Consider the following 24830-nt stretch of genomic DNA (forward strand, 5'->3'; position numbering starts at 1 on the left):
TTTGGAATAGAAACTACTGATGAGTAAAAATTGGAATAGAAACTGCTGAGAAAGCTGATGAGTACCCCTATAAATACCTGTAAGCCTCAACTATGGGTGTGCAGTGGGAAGGAAAATTTCCCCCACTGTACCCAGCACTGTATTGCTCATACTTTACCATATTAATTAATAAATTGATTGCTGCTTGAATATTGGCCTAGTCAAGCTTCTTATTCATAACAATATTATACGTGTTGTGTTAAAAAGTGATGCTGCATTAATTCTCTTAAGTAGTGTGCTAAATACAGTTTTAGGTTGTAAGAAATGTTGAAATAGAAACTGTGCTATGTAGGATACTTTTCTTTAAAGTATCTTGACATTTTTTATTTTTTTTCTCAAATAATTAAACCATATATCCCTACATTATCTAAATCATTTGTCATCAATACACTTTCAATTAACCTTCCTCTATATTTCCTAGTATCAAAAACAACAACCAACCATCATCATCACTCCACAACCACCCCCAAACAAACGTAGAATTAACACCAGAACTAACCAGCCCCCAAAAAAACCAAACAAAAATACAAACCATGATGAAAAATCATCAACCAATCACCCACCAAATTTTACGTTCTTGTAGCTTAAAAAGCATGACACTGAAGATGTCAAGATAAAGGACTCATATGTAAAGAAAGGACTCGCAGAGAGATAGCAGCCACAGGACGCCCAAATCTTTCAAAGAAGAATTTATTGCCCCATTATCAGGAGAAACGAACTTCTTCCCACATTGAAGGTGCAGTTAGGATTCAGTGGAAGAAGTTGGGGATGAGCAGACAGAATCCTGTGTTTGAATGGAATTTATGCATCATGTATGAGGTGTATGAATATGCAACAGGCTGTTGTTTTTAAGGGTTAATCCTCTGTTAATGTGGGTCCTTTTTCGGGTTTATTTTGCCCAGAAAGAGGTACCCAGACTGTCTGTAACTCTTTGTCTCTATTGTCTCACATTGTCCTAATTCAAATTGTCCAAATTATTATTACTCTAATTGTATTGCTAATTTTATAACCATTTTATTACTATTAAACTTTTTAAAATTTAAAAAAACCCCAAGTGATTAGTGTTTTTGACAGCTTCCTGCCTCGCTGTGAATCTGCCTGAGCTCCTGGGTGAGCACAGCCCTGCTGCTCCTGCTGAGCTGAGTGAATCCAGGTGGGATTCACTCCTGAGGTCACAGAAAACTGGCATCAGTGGGGACAGGGATGCTCTCTGCAATATAATTATAATTTTATTGCTATATAACATTTTCTTTGCAATATTTTTATTTCTTATGTTTCTATAGCTGTAAGTAAGAATATGCCTTAAGAAAGTGAGAAACTGTATGGGTAAGATGGAGAAAGGTTTAAAGTGTAGTACTAAAATAGTATGGAGTAGGTTGGGAGTTTAGAAGTTATAATAGAAATATTAAGTTAAAACTTGTGAGTTAAACACCCATTAGATAAAAGTATCTGCAGAAATAAGTAAAGAAGATAGGTCAGAAAAGCAAAATAAATCCTGTGGCCTTTTCTGTTGGTTTATAAAATTCTATATTGCCTAATAACAAAAAATCTTGTGGCACTCTTGAGCTATGGCTGACTGCTGGCTCCTCTAAAATCTCTCATCAGTCTCTGAGATTTATATTTATCTGAGCAATAAATTGTTCTTAGCATGAAAATAATCCCATCCCTTCATTTGTAGCAGTGACAATCTCATGTTTTTCCCTCATGTTCTGCTGTGAAGCTTCCCTTGCTGCAGCCCAGCTCCTTTTCCCTCCCCAGCACACAGGAACCATTGGGGTGCAGCAGCTCCCCCACTTTTTGCAGGATTGTTTCCTGCAGCATTTCAAATCTGTGAGAGCAAGAGGGGCCTGGGTTTGTGAGGACATTGCCAAGATCCCTTCACAGCTCCCAGGGCCAGGTTTGAACTTCAACCCAAGGCACAGCGAGCAAGAACTCCCACAGAATGTTTAACTTGAGGAGGTGAAATGTTTCCTGGGAGAAATTCCTCAGAAAGCTTTTCTGCTGAGGAGCCTCCATGAGCTCCAATGTTTCTCCAGAGAAATGCTAATGAAGGCAGTGGGAAAAGTTCCCTTGCCAGCCAGAGCAAAGAGGAGGAAGGAAGGTTTTTACAGTTAATTTATTGATTTTTTTCAACAAATGAGCCCCCCAAATAGAGCAGGGTCTGCTTGTTACAGGGCCTGGGGGGTGCCCATGCTTCATCCTCAGCAGCACAAGGGCTGAAATGTGGTCTGGAGAGGCAGGCAGGGAGGGAGAGCCTTCATCCCAGGTGAGGAGCTCCAGAGGGAGGGTGGCAGTGCAGGGAGGAGCAGAGCTGTGCCAGGGCTCAGGACAGCAGCTTGTGCACTGCCACGGTGATGCTGTCGTGCTTCTGGATCATGATGTTCCTGCAGCAAGGACAAGGGGCTGGGGGGGCAGCTGGGCCAGCAGCGGCTGCTGAGGTGGGGAGGGGGCAGGGGAATCCCTGAGCAGCCCCCACTGAGGGCCCATCCCCACCCCAGAGCTTGGCTGCTCCATCTCCCCACTCCATGGGCAGTGAGGGAGACACCCCTGCTGCCCCTGACTGACAGGCTGTGTCACCCAAGGGACCCCAGGATTTGTCACCCACAGGGACCCCAAGCCTGGTTATCCACAGAGACCCCAGGATTTGTTACCTACAGGGACCCCAGGATATTGTACCCACAGGAATCCCAGGATTTGTCATCCCAGGGACCCCAGGATTTGTCACCCACAGGAATCCCAGGCCTTGTTATGCACAGGAATCCCAGAAATTGTCATCCACTGGGACCCCAGGCTCTGCCACCCACAGGGATCCCAGGATTTGTCACCCACAGGGATTTGTCATTCCCAGGGACACCAGGATATTTTACCCACAGGAATCTCAGGCTCTGTCACCCATAGGGACCCCAGATTTGTCACCCATAGGGACCCCAGATTTGTCACCCACAGGGACTCCAGGCTGTGTTACCCACAGGAATCCCAGGATTTGGCACCCACAGAGTTCCCAGGCTCTGTCACCCACTGGGACCCCAGCATTTGTCACCCACAGGAAACCCAGGATTTGTCATCCCCAGGCTCTGTCACCCACAGGAACCCCAAGGGGGAAGAGCTGAGCTGCAGTAACCAGCAGCCCCTGAAGGTCTCCCCTGCTTTTCCACCCCCATTAACCCAGTCCCTGTGGCAGTGCCTCCCTCATGGCTGCTCCAGTCTCTCCCTCAGGCACTCCCAGGGCAGGGGAGGGCCCAGGGGGGGCTCAGGGGCAGCTCAGGCCGGGGCTCACCCGCTGTCTGACTCCAGGCACACCACGGGCGTGTCCGTGGGGTCCGAGGTCAGCTTGGCCGCCTGCTGGGCCAGCACGGAGATGATGCCAGCATGCTCATCTGACAGGGTGCCCCTGCCTGCAGGGGGGAGGCCATGGGTAACCCCTCCCTGTGCCAGGGCAGTGCCCTGGGACAGCCCTCACTGCCCCCCAGGCCCAGGGGGTGCTCCTGCCCCAGGCATTTCCCTCCCTGGTCCTGCCTGGGCCCATTTCCCTCCCTGAGCCTATTTCCCTCTCTGGTCCTGCTCTTTCCCTCCCTGGTCCTGCTCATTTCCCTCCCTGCCCCAGCCCATTTCCTTCCCTGGTCCTTCCTGGCCTCATTTCCCTCCCTGGGCCAATTTCCCTCCCTGGTCCTGCCCTGGGCCCATTTCCCTCCCTGGGCCAATTTCCCTCCCTGGTTCTGCCCATTTCCCTCCCTGTCCCAGCCCAATTCCCTCCCTGCTCCTGTCCTGGCCCTTTTCCCTCTCTGCCCCAGCCCATTTTCTTCCCTGGTCCTGCCCTGGGCCCATTTCCCTCCCTCAGGGCTGACTCAGCAGCTCCCCAAATGCTCCCTCTCCCTCCACCCAAAATCCCAAATTAAGGTGTCAGGAGGAGCTGGCCCTGGTGGGCACAGGCAGGTGGTGGCCCTTGGGGACACCCAAAGGAGGGGACAGGGCAGAGGGGCAGGGCAGGTGTCCCCAGGATGATGCAGGACAGGGAGGGTCTGTAGGGCTGGGCCTGGTGCCCCCATCCCCATGCTGGGGAGCCCCTCAGAGGGGATGGGCAGGAGCTGGGGCACCCCAACCTTTATGGGGTAGGACCTGGGACACCTCAACCTGTGGGGCAGCCCCTGGAGCACCCCAAACCCCTGTGGGGCAGGACCTGGGACACCCCAATCTGTGGGGCAGGGCTGGGGCACCCCAACCTTTATGGGGCAGGACCTGGGGTACCCCAACCCCGCATTGGGCAGGACCTGGGGCACCCCAACCCCATCCTGGGGAGCCCCTCAGAGGGGATGGGCAGGACCTGGGGCAGCCCAACCCCTATGGGGCAGTGCCAGGTGCCCCCAGCCCCAGGAGCCCTGGAAGTGCCCGGACAGTGCCAGGAGCGCCCCCCAGTGCCCCCCATGCCCGGAGCTCCTCACTCACAGCCCAGGTTGAGCCCCTGTGAGTCGGTGCACAGCACACCCACCACGGCTGGGCTCTTCATGCTGCGGGACAGAGAGAGAGCAGAGATCAGAGCCCGGCAGGGACAGCTGGGACAGAATGGGACAGAACGGGACAGCCCCAGCTCCCCTCGGGGGCACAGCCCAGCCCCCATGTCCCCCCCATCCCCCGATGTCGCCCCCATATCCCCCCGTGTGAGGGACACCCCCAGTGTTTCCCGTGTCCCCCCACACCCTGTGTCCCCCCAGGTTCCCCATATCTCCCATGTCCTCCATATCTCCCAGTGCCTCCATGTTGCCCCCGTCCCCCCATATCCTCTCCTTGTTCCTCCTGTGCCCACCATATCCCCCAATGTCCCCCCCATGTCCCCCCGTCCACGTGTACCCTGCATATTCCCCATATCCCCCGTGTCCCCCTTTATCCCCCTGTGTTCCCCATATCCCCCAATGTCCCCGTGTCCTTTCCATATCCCCTCGTGCTTCCGTATCACCTCATGTCCCCCCTTCTTCCCCCCGTCCCCCTGTGCCCCCCATATCCCCCCACGTCCCTCCATGTCCCCCATATCTCCCCGTGCCTTCGTGTTCCCCCGTTCCCTCATGTCCCCCCACATCCCCATTGTCTCTCCATGCCCCCCGTGTGGGGGACACCCCCAGTGCTCCCCGTGCCCCCCCAATCCTCCCGTCCCCCCATACCCCCCCGTGTTCCCCAGGTCCCTATGTTCCCCCACGTTCCTGTGTCACCATGTCCCCCACATTTCCTTTCCATATCCCCCCATCCTCCTGTCCTCATATCCTCCCATGTCCCCCTTTATCCCCACACAATCCCTGTGTCCTCCGTGTCCCCCACATCCCCCATATTCCTCCATGTCCCCCATATCTCCCTGTGCCTCCTTGTTCCCACCGTCCCCCTATGTCCCCCTTTATCCCCCCATATCCCCCCTGTTCCCTCATGTTCCCCTATCCCTCCTATCCCCCAATGTCCCCCCGTCCCCGTGCCCCCCACATCTCCCCGTGTTCCCTCGTCCCCCGCCTCCCCTCACATCCCCCTAAATCCCTGTTTCCCCCGTGCCCCCCATATTCCCCAATGTCCTCATGTCCCCCCACATCCCTCCGTACCCCCTCATATCCCCCATATTCCCCTATGTATCCTATACATACCTCCCCGTGCCTCCATGTCCTCCCACATCCCCCGTGTCCCCTCGCGTCCCCCTGTCCCCCAACATCCCCCGGTGTCCCCCCTGTCCCCGCTGTCCCCTCACGTCTCCTCCAGGTGCTGTTCCAGCGTTCCCTCCATCGCCGCTCGCCTCCACTTCCGCACCGCTCACGTGACCCCGCCACGGCGGCTCCGCAGGGCCAAAAGCGCTCGGGGCGCGCTCGGCTCCGTGGGAACGCCCCGATTTGGGGACGCCCCAAAATCCGCCGGTACCGAGATCCCCCGACCCCGCTGTGCCGCTGCCACCTCTCCCGGCACCGTGCCCGGGTCTGGGGGTTCGCAGCAAACCCGTCCCCCCAAAACAGCCCTCCCCGCTGGCTGTTTTCCCCCAGAGCATGCGGCACAGTTGCGATATTTTGGTTTTCTTCCTTCTTTTTCTCGACTTTCTCCTCCAGTTGCGTCCCTCCTTCCCCGCAGCGCCGCCCGGGGTTTGCAGAGCCGAAGGAAATTCAAGTGGGGTTTTAAGGATCCTCCTGGATTCTCCGTGGCATCACAAATCCCTTCCCCAGGTGTTGGCTCCTGGATGCTGCCCGTCAGTTTCCACATCCCCTCTTTATTTTATCCAAATTATTTTCTCCCAGCAGACCCCACCACAACAAAAAGCAACAAAATATCTTAGCAAGAAACTTCTAGGAAATATCCTAGGGAATATCCTTTTACTTCTAGGAAATAGGAAATGCGCTTTTTTGCCTTGGACGTCTCAGCGTGTGAGTGTCGTTCAGAAATTGTGACAAAAGCGGTGGCTCTGGTACAAAAGCCAGGGGGTGGCACTGAAAGCCCTTCAATAAATATCCCTTTATTGCCCTTCACTGTGTCTGGCCCCTCTTGCAGCCGTTCCAGGCACAGCGAGGATGGGGCGGAGATCCCGGAGCTCGGAGGGGCTGGGACCCCGTGGGGGCTGCGGGGTTGGGAGCGTTGTAGGGCCAGGTGAGAGACGAGAATTTGACTCCGTGTTCTGAGAAGGCTGATTTATTATTATATTAATTATAATGATATCGATACTATTATATATTATATTATGACATTATATGATATTATATTAATTACAATTATATAGATAATATTATATATTATAATTACTATATTATTATAATTAATATATTATTTATTATAATATATTAATGATAATAATATATCATTATATATTATATTATTATAATGCAATATCATATTAATATAATTTATTATAATTGTACAGTATACTACATTATAGTATATTATATTATATATTATTATATGAAGTATATTTATTACATAATATTATAATATATTATTACATCATATGACATTATATGACATAATTATAGATATATTATATATTATATTAATATATAATATTATAATAAATGTTATAACATTAATTATAACTATATATCATTATATATCATATTATTACAATACAATATAGTATTATTATATGATGTGATATCATATCATATTAGAAATTATTATATTAATTATATGAGTTGTTATATTATATTATGACATTATATGTCATTATAATAATATAGATATTATTATATATTATATTAATATAATAATAGTAATTATATTATAACTACATAATAATTATAACAACTATTATGATATTATTATATTATATTATATTATATTATATTATATTATATTATATTATATTATATTATATTATATTATATTATATTACTAAAGAAAGAGAAAGGAGACATCGAAAGGCCAAACAAGAATGAATAATAAAACCCTGCGACTGACCAGAGTCCTGATACAGCTGGACTGAGATTGGTCAATAAATTAAAACAATTCACATGCTGAGTAAACAATTCTCCAAATCACATTCCAAAGCAGCAAAACAAGAAGAAGCTGAAGCTTCCCAAGAGAAGAAATCCTAGCAAAGGCATTTTTCATAAAATATCCCAGTGGCATGGGGCTCCCTGTCCCGGGCACAGCCTGGCACCAGCTCAGTACCTGCGGAGTCACCTTGTCCTGTTTGCATCCTGGGGTCAGAGATAAGGGGGGGTCACCCACGTCAGCAGCCACAGGGGCCCCCTCGTGCCAGCCTGGGGGGCTCTGGCAAACAGGAGTGTCCTACAAACAGGGGTGTCCTGCACACAGGAGAGTCCTGCACACAGGGGTTTGAATAAAGCATGGCCACTCCACTGAAATCTGATCAGACCAACAACAGACCCCCACCATTCACCGTCCCCTCATCCCCCAGTAACCCCAACACACCCCTATGGCAAACCCCACCCTCACAACCAGCCCCATCCCAAGGCCATAACCAACAACACCCCAGCTGGCCCAGGTTCTGGGTAAGGATCCGCCACCAACAACACTGAATAAACAAACACTACCAACATCCCCCCTAAATAAACCATAACAAGCACCAAAGACACAAAGGAAACCCCCAAACTCACCAGCCAACCACACCCTGCAAGTGCTGCTACAACCAGCCCCAGCACCCCGTAATAAGGGGAGGGGTTAGATGAACTGCCAACCCCCCTAAATTCTATCATAAATTCCTACTCGGTCTCTCTCTGAGATCTATGGCCTGCAAACAGGAGAGTCCTGCACACAGAGTCCCTCTGCTCTCTGCAATGGCCTTGGGTGCCATTGAAAAGCCCAAAAGGTGCCTCCAGCTCTGGGGTTTGCAGCATCATTGATGGCATGGAGATGCTGGAGCAATTCCAGAAGAGGCCATGGGGATGATCCCAAGGTTGGAGCTCTCTTCTCTGCAGCCAGGCTGGGAGAGCTGGGGTGCTCACCTGGGGAGGAGAACTCACAGAACTCACAGAATGATCAGGTTGGAAGAGACCTTAAAGATCATCGAGTCCAACCCAGCCCCAGTGTGGTGGTGCTCACAGGGGTCCCAGGATGAGGGAAGAGATGAGGTTGATTTATTATTTTATGACATACACATATTGTATTAAAGCTATACTAAAATAATTGAAGAAAGGATTTCATCAGAAGCAAGAAGAAGAATGATAACAAAATCTTGTGTCTGACTGAGAGTCCAAAACAGCCAGACTGTGATTGGCCATTAATTAGAAACAACCACATGAGACCAATCACAGATGCACCTGTTGCACTCCACAGCAGCAGATAATCATTATTTACATTTTGTTCCTGAGGCCTCTCAGCTCCTCAGGAGAAAAAAACCTAAAGAAAGGATTTTTCATAAAACATGTCTGTGGCACTCCAACACCTCAATTAAACCCTGGCACACAGTGCCACATCCAGAGAAGGCTCCAGGGAGAGCTCAGAGCCCCTTCCAGAGCTAAAGGGGCTCCAGGAGAGCTGGAGAGGGACTGAGGACAAGGGATGGAGGGACAGGACACAGGGAATGGCTGCCCACTGGCAGAGAGCAGGGATGGATGTGATTTTTGGGAAGGAATCCTGCCCTGTGAGGGTGGGGAGGGGCTGGGATGGAATTCCCAGAGCAGCTGTGGCTGCCCCTGGATCCCTGGCAGTGCCCAAGGCCAGGCTGGATGGGGCTTGGAGCACCTGGGACAGTGAAGGTGTCCCTGCCATGGCAGGGTTTGGGACTGGATGAGCTTTGAAGTCCCTTCCAACACCAATTACCCTGGATTTCTGGATCCATATCCACAGCCAGGCAGTGCCTTTTCTAGATGAAGGCTTTGGGGTCTCAAGGATGGAAAGTTTGGATTTGGGATCTGGAGGGGAGCATGGGGTCCCAGGAGAGGACCCTGGGTGGCATTAGGGGACAATTCCACCCTGCCAGGTGACGTGTGGCTCGTGTGTGCTGTGTCCTTCAGGCCCTGGCTGTCACCTGCCTTGGCTGGGTGCCCAAAGGAGGGGAGGGGGCAGCTCCTGCTGGTCCTGGCTGCTCTTGGCACGGCACGGGGGGTGGGCAGGGGATTTATGGGCTTTATAAACCTGAGGGAACTGGCCCTGGCTGTCCTGGCAGGATGTGGTTCCTCGTGCTCCTCTGCGCTGCCTCTGCCCTGTGCCAGGGTGTCACCAGGTGAGCCACAGCAGCATCACTGCCAGGGACACTGGGAAAGGGGAGGGGGAAATGGGAATTTGGAGGCTTTTCATGGGAAAAGTGAGGGGGAAATGAGAATTTGGAGGCCTTTCATGGCTTTGGGGAGCAGAGGTGAGGTCTGAGGCTGCAGAAAGCTGCTCCAGGGGTGCAGAGAATGAGGGTGTACCTGGGGAGGGGCAGATTTCTTAGGCTGTCCAGGGATTTTTGAGGAAATCCCAGATTCAGAATTTTGGGGGAGTTTCATGTGCTCCTGCTGTTGGATCAGGGCATTGGATATGTCCAACACTGGAGCTGCAGGCAGCAAAATCCCATCTCACTCTTCTTTCTCCCTTGTTGCTTGTGCCAGGCTGCCCTTGGAGAGGGGGAAGAAGCTGAGAGAAGTCCTCAGGGAGAAGGATTTGCTGCAGCAGTTCTTCCAGCACCACCACTACGACATCGGCGCCAAATTCCCGCACGCTTTCCCCAACGGAACTGGGGTGGCCACCGAGCCCCTGCTGAACGCCCTGGACGTGAGTATGGGCTCCAATCCCCTGGAACACAGCCCTGGCAGGGCCTGTGGGATGTCCATCCCTCTGTCCGAACCCAAATCCTTCATCCCAAAACCTTTAACTCACATCCTTCACCCCTCCTTGCCCACACTGAACAGAGAAATATCCCCCAGGAGCTCTGCTGGAAGCAGGGGTGTCACAGACATCTTTTATGGAAAATCCTTTCCTTAGGATTTTTCCTCCTGAGAAGCTGAGGCCTCAGAAACAAAATATAAACAATGATTATCTGCTGTAGAATGCAACAGGTGCATCTGTGATTGATCTCATGTGCTTGTTTCTAATTAATGGCCAATCACAGCCCAGCTGGCTCAGACTCTCTGTCCGAGCCACAAATCTTTGTTATCATTCTTTCTTATTCTATTCTTAGCTAGCCTTGTGATGAAATTATTTCTTCTATTCTTTTAGTATAGTTTTAATGTAATATATATCATAAAATAATAAATCAAGCCTTCTGAAACATGGAGTCAGATCCTCATCTCTTCCCTCATCCTGGGACCCCTGTGAATGCCGTCACACAGGGGGTCTCCATGAAGCAGGGGACAAAGCCTGGGGAAGGTCCAGGTTTGGGTTCATGCCTCCAAATCCATCTCTGGCCTGCAGGTGGAATATTATGGGACCATCTCCATTGGCACCCCCCCACAGGACTTCAGTGTGGTCTTCGACACCGGCTCCTCCGACCTCTGGGTGCCCTCTGTGTCCTGCCCCAGCCTGGCCTGCCGTGAGTAGGGCCCAGCTGCATGCTCTGGGTTTGGAATGGCTCCACCAAGCCCAAAAATTGGGGTGACATTGCCAGGGGAGGGAGATTCACCCAGCTGGGCCATGGCAGCTGTGAGTGATGGATGTTTGGGGTGTAGGGGCTGCTCAGGGCTCCTCAGGTGATGTGACTTCTTGGTGCCTCAGTTTCCCCATCTGCCCAAGGTGGGTGGGAATGCCTGTGGTTGCTGGAGGAGGGGAAGGAAATGTTCACAGCTGTATTATTCCTGAAGGCATGATAATGTACAGCAATTCAGGGCTCCTCCTCCCACACCTCCCTTTGGCTTGGCCTTGCTTGAAGGTTTAATTCTGTGTTTTTCCACTTATAGAAACCCACCAGATGTTTGACCCCTCTCAGTCCTCCACCTACAAGAGCACAGGGTTGAGTCTGTCCATCCACTACGGCACAGGAGAGATGGAGGGGACCGTGGGCTCGGACACCGTCACCGTGAGTCTCCCCATGGCATGGCTGGGGAACATCCATGGGGAGCATCTGTGGGAAACATCCATGGGGAACATCCATGTTGAACATTCATGGGGAACATCCCACATCCCACCTGTACGAGCAACGGGGGTAGGACGGTCTGTTGGGGAAGGTGAAACAGGAAAGCCTTATAAATATGATTGCATGGCAAAAGATTTTGAGAATACAGAAACTATAAGCAAGATTGAAATGAAAGCAAGCTTTGAGATCCCTCAGTTACTGAACAACTGGAAAACAATGGTGTGGCCAGCTGAAGGTGATCTCCTTTTGATGGAACAACACCCTCTGCTTGCAGACAGGCCCAAGGGTCAGAGCAGACCCTGCCAGCTTGGCAGAAGGGGCCCAAAGAGGAGTTTTTAGGGTTTAAAATGTAACACAGTGTGGTAATGTAATGATTCTTATAGGCTGTATGTAAATGCTATAGGATTTGTATCTTGGACTAGATTGTTTAGTGAGAATTAGAATTTTCAGCACAGAAGAAGATTTATGGTATTGTAACGGGAACTCCACTCTTTTTACTCTTCCTTGTTCTCTCTCATCCTCTTTACCACACTCTTGCCTTCTCTCTCTTTACCTCTCTCTCCCTCTTTGGGGCTACTCTGAGCTGTGGCTGGCAGCTCCCAGCAGACCCCAATTTCCATGACCTGGCTGCTGAGATCTCTCCTCTCCATCCGTCCCCACTGTTGTAGGAGCGTCGTGGGTGGGACAGTCAGGATGGATGGACATGAGAGATCTCTGCAGCCAGGGCTGGGAACTTGTGGGTTATTGCAAAGGGCCTGGGTGCAGGGCTCTGCTGGGAGCTGCCAGCCACAGCTGGAGCAGGACTGAGAGAAGAGAGGGGTAGAGAGGATGAGAGGGTGAGAGAGCAAAGTTCCCGTTACAATACCATAAATCTGTGCTGAATATTCTGATTCTCACTAACCAATCTAGTACAAGATACAAATCCTATAGCATTTCCATACAGCCTATAAGAATCAGTACATTACCATACTGTGTCAAAATCAAACCCCCAGGTGCTCTGGGCTGTGTGCCAGGGTCTCTGAGCCCCCCAGCGGGGTCCTGGCAGCTCTGGACACCCGGAGGGATGCACTGAGCTCTGACAGCTGAAGAGAGTCAGAGTCTGTGTGTTACTCACTCACCTGCAGTGGTGTCTGCAGGAGCCTTTTCAGATGCAGAAGGTGCTGGGGCTGCTCCTGCTGGGGCTGGGGGTGCTGCGAGGGAGGGAGGCTGAGACAGGAATCCCTGAGCTGCCTGCTCGCTGTCATCCCTGTGACAAGGAGGAAATTCCCATCTGGGCACCTTGTATGTCTCTCCTCTGTCAAACCTCAGTGAGAATTTCAGCCTTAGAAGAGTTGTTTTTTTGTATATTTAACAAAAGAGATTATTTCTGTTCCACTGGAGTGACTGGGGCTGGTGTTTGGCAACTCTGGACACCCGGAGGGATGCACTGAGTTCCGACAGCAGGGGATCCCCAAATTAACCAGATTAACACCAGAATCCCAGTGCCTGCTCCAGGCCTCACCTCCCTGTCCCCAGGTGGCCTCTCTGGTGGACACCAACCAGCTCTTTGGCTTGAGCACTGCTGAGCCCGGCCAGTTCTTTGTCCATGTCCAATTCGATGGGATCCTGGGCTTGGGATACCCAAACCTGGCTGCTGATGGCATCACTCCTGTCTTTGATAACCTGGTGAACCAGAGCTTGCTGCAGGAGAACCTCTTCTCTGTCTACCTGTCCCGGTGAGCCATGTGGGCTTGGGGGGCTGAGGAAGGGGGGATTGTCTTGGTTTGGAAAGACAGGAGTCTGCTAAGGAAGGCAGGAGCCTCCACTGAAATGGAAAGTGTAAACCCTCCCCACCCCTCTGAATTGCTATAAATTTTATATAAATTTTAAATTAAGGGGCTCTCAGGTAAAAATGTGGGAGCAGGGAATAACAGTTCTTTAATAGGGAAGGAAAAAATAAGGATAAAATAAACAATGCAGTACACTAGAACAACACTGACAGAGTCAGAACCCAACCTGACACCCTGTGGGTCAGGCTGTTGGCAGCAGTCCCATTGGAATTGTGGCTCAGCCCTCCTGCAGTGTCAGGGCTGGTTCTGCTGGAGCAGGGATCCTGGAGAAAGGTGCAGTCTCTGCCTCTGAAGATCCAGGGGAAGAAGAGGCAGCTGCTGTTCCTCTGGGCAATCCAGTGCAGAAGCTGTGCTGGTGTTCCAGAATCTCCAGATTATATCTGGGTAGGAATGCTTGGCTCCTCCCTCTGGGCTCCCATCTCCCAATGGAATGCTGTAGTTCTTATCAGCCATGCAGTGACATTCAATGGCTGTTATCAGCAGGTGTCCCCTCTAGAGGGAGGAGTGATTGTGGTCACTCAAAGAGACAGATAAGGCAAACTGCCCACTTGACAAAAGATAATGTGCCATACACATGGTAATTGATAACATCTTGCACTGCAATCTTCAACAGGGATGCACCTCATTCACGGTGTGCTGGTGGCTCTGGCTCCTCCCTTGTCACTGCTGCCATCAGATGTTGTGTCTGTGCCACCATGTGCAAGGGCTGGGGGCTGTAGAAATGTGCTTCTTGTTGATGGAGTGACAAAACTATTATTTGTCTCTTCAAGAAGGAAATAAGTTTGAAAGTTTCTCCTTTTGATTAGGTGGAAAAGGCATCTCATAGGTTTGGGTGACTTCACCTCAGACTTAAGGATGGTTAATTGGACAGGAGCCAAAAAGTCCTGCTTAGGCAACTTACCAGAAAAAGAAGAGAACAAAGAAAATAATCGCTTTTGTGAGGTGTTTTATTTGGAGCAAGGGGGCCTCTTGCACTTGACTCAGTTTTTCTCTGTAAAGGGTTTTGTTATTTTGCCTTTTATTAAAACCTTTTCGTTTCCAACACTGCAACAGAAGGCATCCTGCTGATCTTATGCCTTTTAAAGTGGCTGAGCTATCTTGAGTGTGAAATAGACCTCCAAGAGCTCATGAGACCTGGCTCAAGGAGGCCCCTATTTCCAGCCTCCCCAGAGGGCTCAGGGCTCACTCGGAAACAGGTCCTGGTGCCAAAGTCTCTGACCCTGCTGCTTTGCTGTGTGAGGAGGTGGGGACAGTGGGACACATGGCCCTGCACTGAACCACAAGGCAAATCTCCCTTGTTTTTGTTTCCTGCACCATCCAGGGAGGCAGCAGGGAGCATGGTCATCTTCGGGGGCATTGATGAGTCCTATTTCACTGGCCCCATCAACTGGATCCCTGTCTCTTACCAGGGCTACTGGCAGATCTCCATGGACAGGTGACAAACCAGCTCTGTTGCTCTCTGGTCACCTCAAAGCATTGCTTCTAAAGAGACATTGGGCCCATCAGCACCAGAGGCTTCCAGTGACATCCCCACCCCAGGGCTGAGGGATGCAGGGGGATAAGGGGACAAACTCCGTAGTGCTTTGGTAACTGACACCCAAAATGAGGATGCTTTGTGCCTGGGGCACAGCCTAGTTCCTGTCTTGTGATTTAGGGAATGTCTGGTGATGAGGAGAGCAAAATCATAGGTCAAAACCTCCTTTTGTTGGGCTGGAGTGGGTCCCAGCTGCTGGGATGTGTTCAGTGCCCACATCTGCAATGGTGGCTCTCCAACTCCAGACAGGAGCAGGCTCACAGGCAGCACTCGGGGTTTGCCAGCTTCAACTCTTATAAAAGAAGTTAGAAACCAACCCTGAGGCCCGTTGGTTATTTCATGGCCCCGTTGGTTATTTCACAGCCCTGTGGGTTATTTCACAGCCCCATTGGTTATCTCACAGCCCCATTGGTTATCTCACAGCCCCATTGGTTATTTCACAGCCCTGCTGGTTATCTCACAGCCCTGTTGGTTATTTCACAGCCCTGCTGGTTATTTCACAGCCCCGTTGGTTATTTCACAGCCCCATTGGTTATTTCACAGCCCCTGTTGGTTATTTCACAGCTCCATTGGTTATTTCACAGCCCCGTTGATTATTTCACGGCCCTGTTGGTTATTTCATGGCCCTGTTGGTTATCTCACAGCCCCGTTGGTTATTTCACAGCCCCTGCTTGGTCTCTCCCCACAGCATCATTGTGGGCAGCCAGGAGGTCGCGTGCACTGGTGGCTGCCAGGCCATCATCGACACCGGCACTTCCCTCGTGGCCGGGCCCCCCTCGGGCATCAGGAGCATCCAGAGCACACTTGGGGCCAGGCAGGGCGAGTATGGAGAGGTGAGAGCTCACCCTGCTGGCCCTGGAGGCAGCTGGCACAGCAGAGCCCAGCCAAGGGCTGGGGAAACGGTGCGGGGAAACCACTCCGTGCTCATGGCAGCCCTGACAGGGACACCCTGGGGCTCTCTGGTTTGTGTCAGTGGGACAGAGAATCACAGGATGTCCTGAGATGGGACAGAGAACCACAGAATGTCCTGGGCTGAAGGGACCCACCAGGACCATCCAGTCCAACCCCTGCCCTGCACAGACACCCCCAAATCCCACCCTGTGCATCCCTGGCAGTGCTGCCCAAACTCTCCTGGAGCTCTGGCAGCCTCGGGGCTGTGCCCATTCCCTGGGGAGCCTGGGCAGTGCCAGCACCCTCTGGGGAAAGAACCTTTCCCTGATCTCCAGCCTGACCTGCCCTGACACAGCCCCAGCCCTTCCTTGGGTCCTGTCCCTGTCACAGAGGTTGGAGCTGTCCCTCTGCTGTCCCTCAGGAGGAGGTTGAAGGCCCCAGTGAGGTCTCCTCTCTCTCCTCACATTCTGATCACATTTCCCTGCTGAGAGCCCTCCCCTCTGCTCCCTGCAGCACAGTGTGAACTGCAGCTCCATCCCTGCCATGCCTGATGTCATCTTTGTCATCGATGGAGTCCAGTACCCCGTGTCAGCCTTGGCCTACACCGAGCAGGTAAGTGGGGGCTGGCTGCTCCTGGCTGCAGGAGCCCCTCTCAAGGTCCTTCAGTTCTCTCTAGTGAGAGATCAGAAGAACCTTGGTCTGGTCCTTCTGATTTCTCACTGGAGAGATCACCTTGGCTTCTCCCATTCCCTTGGGAGATGGATGGCCAAGGGCCCCCAGGGCAAGGCAAGAAGAGATTTCCCACATTTCCCCAATTTCCTTCTCGTGCTCAAATGCAGCACAGTGAAGGATCTTGCATGAGCAGCTTCCAGGACACCTCTGGGGACCTCTGGATCTTGGGAGATGTCTTCATCAGGGTGTACTACAGCATCTTTGACCGGGCCAACAACCGTGTTGGGCTGGCCAAGGCTGTTTAGATCCACCACGATGGGAGAGCTGCTGGGGTTTGTGCACACCCAGCCCCAAGCAAGGCTTTTGGCACAAATAAAAAGTTGTGGTTATGAGCTGGTGGCTCTGTGTGTATTTCTGATGGAATGGCAGGAGGCAGGAGGAGCTGCTTTGTGGTGGCCAAGGATCATTTGTTCATCAAAGCTCTGCTGAGGGCCCCTGGGAGCTGTGATTGCTGCAGGGCTGAGGGGTGGAAGCTAAGGTTGGCTCTTTTAGTGGGGCTACAACAAGTGGGGGATTCTGGAATGTTGGGGATGATGAAACAGGATATATAAATTATAAATATGATTGTCTGGCAAAAGATTTTGAGAATATAGAAACTATAAGCTTGAGATTGAAATGAAAGCAAGCTTTGAGATACCTCAGTTACTGAACAACTGGAAAACAATGGTGTGGCCAGATGAAAGTAATCCCCTTTTGATGGAACAACACCCTCTGCTTGCAGACAGGCCCAAGTAGAATTGCTCAGCAAGAAGCCAGGAGAGAGATCCAGGTCCCTGCTGTGTCTTCATTTCTGCAGTGCTGAGGGACAAGGGACTGCTGCCTTTATTTGTTGGTAAAGGAGGCTCCACCCCTGGTGGGGCCTGGAGATTCCATCCCCAGCAGCAGCAGGGATGTGGAGGGGGAGATCCAGGTGATTTGGGTCAGAAATCAATTATTGTCTTCTTGCATTGTGTAAAAACTAGCTGGCTGTAGAGGAGGATATGATGTGGGATGGTGGGAGTGGGGTTTACCCCCACATCCCTGGGATTCCAAATCCCTGAGATTCCCAGCCCAGCTGGTGGGAATCCCTTGTGTCCAAGAATTAGAGTGATCTAGCCCTGGATTTTGGGCATGTGGGACTTGCCCTCAGCTCTGTCACAGGAATTTTCTCATTACTATTGATGACTCAGGTTTGGCTTATATATTTTTCAGATTCTGTGCTGCTTTAGTGTGAGGGTCTGGGCTTCATGCTAGGGGATGGTGAGCTCTGTGCACAGAGCAGGGAGACAATACAATTCCTGCTCCAGCTGGGGACCAAGGACAAATGATCCAAATCTCAGCACCAAGAGCAGAAACAACACGAGCTGAAGAGAGAAAAACAAGGATGGGACTGCATGGGCTAAAGCTGTAATTGGACAATTAACTCCACTAAGCAAATGGAGCAGAACTGATAAAAGTGAGAGACCCTATGATCTGTCATGCATTTTTTGACCATTTTGGGTTCACCTGGGCTGGGCTCTTGTGCTGCCCACGGTGGATCCATTGAGGCCTCCAAATTTATTCCCTTTTTTAAATCCCTATTTTATCTCCCTTATTTTTCATTTCTATTTTTATATAATTTATTTACTCCCAGCTTCATTCTTTAGTTCTGTCTGGTCTCTGTTCTAGCTCAGCCTGCACAAGGCACCACCATGACCAAGAATAAATGAGGCAGGTGCAGGGGGAACTGTGACTCTTGCCAGGATGGACAAGATCTGGAGGAGCAACCAGGGCTGGACCTGCCTTTTCAGAGTGGTGGGAGTGGGATGTTGGTCCTAATTCCAGGCAGGACCAACCTGGCCTCAATGCCATCTCTAAATCCAACAGTTCCTAAATCCTCCTCCTGCTGAAAATTCCCCATAAAGGGATTCCCGGGACAGTCCTTCCCAGCCGCATTTGCATTCCAATAAAGGGATAAACCAAGGAAAAGCTTCCAAGCTCGGATTGCAGAGCGGGGAGCGAGCTGGGACTGCCGATCCTGGAGTGCCATCTCGTGGCTCCGGTGCCAACCCTGAAATCCTGGATGCTCCATCCCTGGAAGTGCCCAAGGCCAGGTTGGACAGGGCTTGGAGAAACCTGGGATAGTGGAAGGTGTCCCTGCTCATGGCAGGGTGAGCTTTGAGGTGCCTTCCAACCCAAACCATTCGGGAATTCTCCGGAATTTCAGCTCAAAGGAGGGAGTCATTCCTACCTGCAAATATTTCACACCTGGCCACAGGTTTTGTATTGCTCCAAGGACAAAAAAACCATGGCCAGGACACCTTTCTGATAGAGCAAAGGGGGTTCTTGTCTACTTTTAGCTTTTCCTGAGGCAGTAAAAACCTTGAGGAGGGAATTCAACCTCTGTGCAGAAGGACATGCCAGATTGGCTCATTAGGGCTTGGCTCTGGAACAGGACAGGTACTGACGGCTTTGTAGGGATTTTGTTGGGCTTTGAGCTCTGGGCCTGTGTTTGGGAGGGGACAAAGCTGCAAATTTTGCAGGAAAATGGGATTTCTTGCAGGTTTTTAGCAGTGTTGGCAATGGGAGTTCATAGCCTGGTTTTCCTCCTCTTTGGGGCAAACTGGAAATAGGTTGGTGTGTCTGGGTTTAATGCCTCTGATCCCCTTTTCATGGCATCAGTCAGGGATCCCCCTTGGACCTGATCTCCCACAATGGTGTGACCCAATCTGTAGGGTTTGTCCTCATCTCACAGAGCTGGAAATCTGCAATTTTCTGTTTTCCAGAGCAGCTGTGGCTGCCCTTTCCCTGGATTGCCCAAAGCCAGGCTGGACAGGGCTCAGAGCAACCCAGGACAGTGGAAGGTGTCCCTGCCTTGTGGAATGAGGTGAGCTCCAAAATCCCTTCCAACACAAACCATTCTGGGATTTGATATTGCCCCATGTCCCAACCCTCCCACACACAATTCCCAGCTGGAATTGCATTGCCATGGAGCAGCACAAAGCCAGGAACAAAAAAGTTGAGTCCAAAGAAACAATATTTTTTGCATACCAGATTTTGAAGCATTTATTCTTTTATTTGAGGATAGTTTACAAGTTTATTAGAATCAGGTTGTCCATCCATCCATCCATCCATCCATCCATCCATCCATCCATCCATCCATCCATCCATCCATCCATCCATCCATCCATCCATCCCAGCACCATTACAGTCCAAGTTTGCAGGAAGAATGGAAATGTGCTCGTGGCTGATCAGACTGAATATTTCCCAGCCCAAACCTTCTCATCAGAGTTTTTCGTGGTGATTTCCCAAGGAAAAACCACCAAAAGTGCTTCAGGTTAGAGAGGCTGGGAGAGAATTTGGGGAGGGGAGCAATAAAAATACAAAAGAATGGAAAAAATCAAGTTTATAGAAGGAAAGGAGAAAGAACTTGTTATGAAATAAAAGTAGTGATGTGAAAGAGCTGCTGGAGAGAATTGAGGGGTGAAAAGAGAGGAGCTGGGAATGTTTGAGTGCTGTTCCCAGCTGTTCCCTGCTGTGGCTCCTCCAGCTGTGCCCAGCTGTGCATTCTCCAAGCGTCCCCACAGAACTTGGACACAGTGGGAAGGAGATTAAATAGCTCTGACAGCTCCTCCTGTCTGAAATGATGGTGTGAGGGCTGCAAGGGAGGGGAAGGGGATGGTGGAGGGATGGGGAAAAAACAACAGGGAGAGCAGGTGGTAAATGGGATTTGTCCCAGAGGGAAAAGGGATTGTAGTGGTCATGTCTCAGATCCATCTCCTGGGGTGCAAAACACCTCATTGCAGAAAGACAGGGCACAGAACCCCCTAAAACCAAAATAAAAACTCCTCCCACCCGGGCTGCGGGATTTCTGCTAGAGGGAAAATCACAGCGAGCCCAAAGCCACAATTTCCAACAGAGCAGGAGCAATAAATCCAACCCCTGTTCCACCGCTGCTTTCTGAATGAAATTGCAAACCAGAAATGCTGGCAGGCTGTGTGATGATCAGGGGGATCTGCCAGGAGATGAGACATCTGTGCAGCAGGTGTGGGACATCAGAGTGGATGAGACACTGCACGAGAAGCTGGGATTTCAATGGAGGCAGGAACATTTAAAAAAAAATAAAATCAAGTGAAACAGTGAAGTGGGAACAAAATGTTTTTGTCAGAAAAACTGCTAGCATTGGAGAGAACGGCAAAATGAGCTGTTGCTGGCTGCTCCCATCCAAAGTGCCACTGGAAATTTGCATTTTTAGGAAAGCAGAAGTGCCTTGTTACAACAGGGAGCGGAGCTGTCAGGAAATGTTGGCTCTCGTTGCTCTCTGCCCCCTTTGCAGCACCAGAAGTGACAATAAAAGCTACAAGGTCACAGTGGCTCATCCCCAGGGTTGTTTGTAAACCAGATAATGAGCATTTGTTGCAGGAGAAATCCCATTCCCTCTCTCGGAGCTCAGTTTTCCAGCAGAAATCCCTGTGGGCTTTGAGCTGCAGTGCCCTGGACCTTTGGGGTGGCTGTGCCCCCGTGTCTGGTCAGCAACCCCAAATCCCCTCCTGCTGCCTTGGGTCCATCTGTGACTGCCCACCCTGCTGTGCCATCAGAATTAATGAGTCAGGCAGGCCAGGGAACTCATCCAGCTAAAAATATCCCTTCTCATTTCTTTTTGCCAGCTTATTTTTGTTGTCACAGGCCTTGGGGAATTTGTCAGACCCCCAGATATGAAGTGGTGGGCAGGGAAGAACTATTTAAAATATTTAAAGCTATTTTCATAAGTAAAGCAGGGAGCCGGACCCACCTTCATCCCTGGGCAGCTGGGTGTCACCAAGCCAAGCATTTCATGTCATTTTGCCCTTTTTCCTCTCCAGTAAATGGGGAAGTCTCTGTACGTGGGGGAATTCCACTCTGACGCCGGGGAGCGTGGAAGAAGAGAGAAGACAAATGTCAAGCAGATGAGCACCAAATAAAACACACCAGACCGATGGGCAGGGGAGAGAGATAAGAAAGATGGTATTTATTTGAACAGCCACAGGAAATCAGAGATTGAAAAATGTCTAAAAAAAAAAAAAAAAGCAGCAGCACATAATTTAAAAAAAAAAAATAAAATCAGAGCATGCAGATGTTGGATGCATTTTCCAGCCAATCCCACTTGACTGTGCCCAGTCCCTCAGGGCCTCAAGCATCATTTTTTGGCCTTGTCTCGAGGGTAACCCCCATTGGTCTTATTGAGTGACTCCATGCTGCCGTTGCCCGTGGCCACGCTGGCCAGCAGCCGCTCCACCTCCCCGGGCAGCATCTGCTTCTCCTCGTTCTCTGTCTCCCGGTGGTAGAAATAATTGAAGTTGGAGACGATGACGGGCACGGGCAGGGCGATGGTCAGCACGCCCGCGATGGCGCACAGCGTCCCCACGATCTTGCCGCCCAGCGTGGTGGGACACATGTCCCCGTAGCCCACGGTGGTCATGGTGACCACGGCCCACCAGAAGCCGTCGGGGATGCTGGAGAAGTGGGACTGCGGCTCGTCGACTTCCGCGAAGTAAACGGCACTGGAGAAGAGGATGACGCCGATGAAGAGGAAGAAGATGAGCAAGCCCAGCTCCCTCATGCTGGCCTTGAGGGTCTGGCCCAGGATCTGCAGCCCCTTGGAGTGCCGGGAGAGCTTGAAGATGCGGAAGACCCTGACGAGGCGGATGATGCGCAGGATGGCCAGGGACATGTTCTGCTGCCCGTTGAGTTCGCTCTGCTGGATCAGCTCAGTGGTGAGCGTCACAAAGTAGGGGATGATGGACACGATGTCGATGATGTTCATGATGTTCCTGAAGAACTCGGTCTTGCTGGGGCACACAATGAACCGGACAAAGAGCTCAAAGGAGAACCAGACGATGCAGGCAGTCTCTATGACGAAGAAAGGGTCCGTGAAGGTGCTGTGGGACACCAAGGTGTCTGTCACATTCCTAGAAAGCTCCTGGGTGGACCTGAACTCCCTCTCCTCCCGGAACTCTGGCAGGGTCTCCATGCAGAAGATGATGATGGAGATGACAATGACCAGGACGGAGACCAAAGCTACGCCTCTGGCTGCACTGGAGCTCTCGGGGTACTCGAAGAGCAGCCAGAACTGCCTGTGAAAGTCATTGGTTGGTAAGAGGGTCTCAGGATCCTTGATGAACCCTTCATCCTCCCGGAACTGGTCCATGGCTTCATCACCCAGCTCATAGAAGGTGATTTCATCAGCAAAGACGTCGATGGGGACATTGGCCGGTCGCCGTATTTTCCCCCCAGACTGGTAATAGTACAGGATCCCATCAAAACTGGGCCTGTTCCTGTCAAAGAAATATTCATTCCTCATGGAGTCGAAGTAACGCATCCTCTTTTCCGGGTCCCCGAGCAAGGTCTCGGGGAACTGGTCCAGGGTCTTGAGCCGCGTCTCAAACCTCAGCCCAGCGATGTTGATGATGACTCGTTGGTCCCCCTCATCCATGCCCACCCTCTCCCCCACCAGGTGGTCGCTGAACTCGGCGGAGAACCTGGAGAAGATGGTCTCATTGTTGGCGTTCTCGCTGTTGATGAGGATGCGCAGGTTGGACAGCAGGTTGGCGCAGCTGGGGTGGCCCTTGCGCGACTGCCCGGCCGGGCTGAGGTCATTGGAGTAGCAGGGGTCCTCCACGATCTGATCAGCGTTGTCAAAACTGACTAGTGCCACCTCCATCTCCTTCCAACTGGCCACGTCCATCATACGCTAGTCAGCTCAGCAGCAGAAACCCCCGCGGCCGACGCCGGCTGCCCGCGCCTGTCCCACGCTAGGAGGATCTGCAAGGGACAGGACGCAGAGCTGAACTGTGCATGAGCAGGGCTAAACAAACCCTGAGAGACCACACCACCCTGTTCTGGTTTTTAATGGAAGCATTAATGCTGTTGAGTAGCATGGCTTCCAGCAAGTCGCTCATTTTTGGATCCTGCACACCCTTTTGGCACGGCTTTGCCATTGTTAAACCTCCCCAAACCACCTACAGAACCCAAGGATGGAAGGTCAGGCAGCAGCAGAGGATGGGGGTGAATCCAGGTGTCCCACCCAGCCTCTCCCCAGTGATCCCACAGCAAGGGGTCCTTTCATCCATTTCCAGGTGCGGATCCAAAGCTCAGAGCAGGATTTGGAAGTTTTAAACACGGCTGTCCCAAGCTAAGAGCAGCCCTTGATCCAGGTGGGAGAAGCATTGGGTCAAACCCCAGAAGCTCCTGGGCATGTTGCAGATGGGTCAAGCATTGTTTGGAAACAATTCCCAAAGCAGGAACCACACTGGAATTTGGGGAATGCAGCCCGGGGGGAAGCAGGCCAGCAGGACAAATGTCCACCAGCCTTGGAGAACCCCTTTGGTCTGGGAAGAGGGGTGGGAACAGGACCCCTGGCCTTGGGGCAGGCACAGGATGGGGTGACATCCCTCAGAGCTCTCCTAGCCCTCCTCCACAGCAGACCTGATATTCCCAGCCCCAGGGAAAAGCTCAGGACTAAGTTCAGGACTAAGCCTTTGGATCCCTTGGAGAGCACCTTTCAGGCCATGGGGTGGATTATTTCCCAGCCCAGCTCTGAGAAGCACTCAGAGACAGTCCCCACATCCCCAAATATTCCTGGGCACACATCTCCCCCCACACCAACATGATTCTGAGCTCAGCAAAGTCAAAGAGGAGCCCAGGGACCAGGCCAAGTTATGGAGCTGGGAAATTACCTGTCCTACCTCAGGGAGAAGCACAGAGAGAAATTAGGTGTTAACAGGGAGCAGTTCTGTGGAGATTTTCCCCAGAATGAACTTTCTAAGTAAATTCAGTGCCCTGATTTATTTCCCCTCCAAATGTATTTCCCAGACATGAGGCACCACAGGAGGACACGTGGAGCTGCTCTGCGTGACCGCTGCTCACCAAGGGCACTCTGGCTTTCTTACCCAGCCAGTGAGAGGGACACAAAAAACCCAAATGCCCTCAACTGCCAGGAATAGCAACACAATTTAGGCCACGGAGCAGCAGCAGTGGTGCCAGGGCTGGTCCTGTGATGAGGATGGTTCCCAGTGCTGGGTTTGCTTCCAGGGCTGGGCAGGATCTCATCCCCCTATGGAGCCTGAGCTGCTCCCTGTGCCTCGAGCTCCCTGTTTCACTGATTTGCGGTGCTGGAGGTTTTTCCTGCCCAGAAGCTGAGGATCCATCCTTGCTGACACACATCTGGGGTGGGGTTTGCTTCCCAGAGCTGGGCAGGAACTCATTCCCCCGTGGGACCTGAGCTGCTCCCCAAGCTGCTCCCCAAGCTGGTTTAGGGTGCTGAAGGTTTTTCCTCCCCAGAAACTGAGGGTCCATCCTTGCTGACACACAGCTGGGGTAGGACAGGGCAATGCCCCCCCAATCTCTT

The 24830-nt window shown here is 51.3% G+C and overlaps 3 protein-coding genes across 3 annotated transcripts; 1 reads left to right on the forward strand and 2 right to left on the reverse strand.

The window, feature by feature from the left end:
• Positions 1–2136: 2136 nt before the first annotated feature.
• Positions 2137–5915, reverse strand: LAMTOR5 (late endosomal/lysosomal adaptor, MAPK and MTOR activator 5). The gene is made up of 4 exons (XM_074528160.1): positions 5759–5915; positions 4483–4544; positions 3317–3434; positions 2137–2423 (listed from the first exon to the last, which is right to left on the reverse strand). Exons 1-4 carry the CDS (start codon positions 5791–5793, stop codon positions 2363–2365), a joined length of 276 nt encoding a protein of 91 aa, XP_074384261.1. The 5' UTR covers positions 5794–5915; the 3' UTR covers positions 2137–2362.
• Positions 5916–9617: 3702 nt separating this feature from the next.
• LOC102066044 (embryonic pepsinogen-like) lies at positions 9618–16789 on the forward strand. The gene is made up of 9 exons (XM_074527932.1): positions 9618–9673; positions 10041–10203; positions 10843–10960; positions 11325–11443; positions 13016–13215; positions 14651–14764; positions 15552–15696; positions 16268–16366; positions 16594–16789. The coding sequence occupies exons 1-9, from the start codon at positions 9618–9620 to the stop codon at positions 16729–16731; spliced, it is 1152 nt and encodes a 383-aa protein (XP_074384033.1). The 3' UTR covers positions 16732–16789.
• Positions 16790–21440: 4651 nt separating this feature from the next.
• KCNA10 (potassium voltage-gated channel subfamily A member 10) lies at positions 21441–23384 on the reverse strand. Its single transcript, XM_074528130.1, has one exon. It carries the CDS (start codon positions 23169–23171, stop codon positions 21621–21623), a length of 1551 nt encoding a protein of 516 aa, XP_074384231.1. The 5' UTR covers positions 23172–23384; the 3' UTR covers positions 21441–21620.
• Positions 23385–24830: the final 1446 nt, after the last annotated feature.

The sequence above is a fragment of the Zonotrichia albicollis genome, chromosome 28, assembly GCF_047830755.1.
Source record: "Zonotrichia albicollis isolate bZonAlb1 chromosome 28, bZonAlb1.hap1, whole genome shotgun sequence".
In the NCBI taxonomy this organism is placed as follows: Eukaryota; Metazoa; Chordata; class Aves; order Passeriformes; family Passerellidae; genus Zonotrichia; species Zonotrichia albicollis.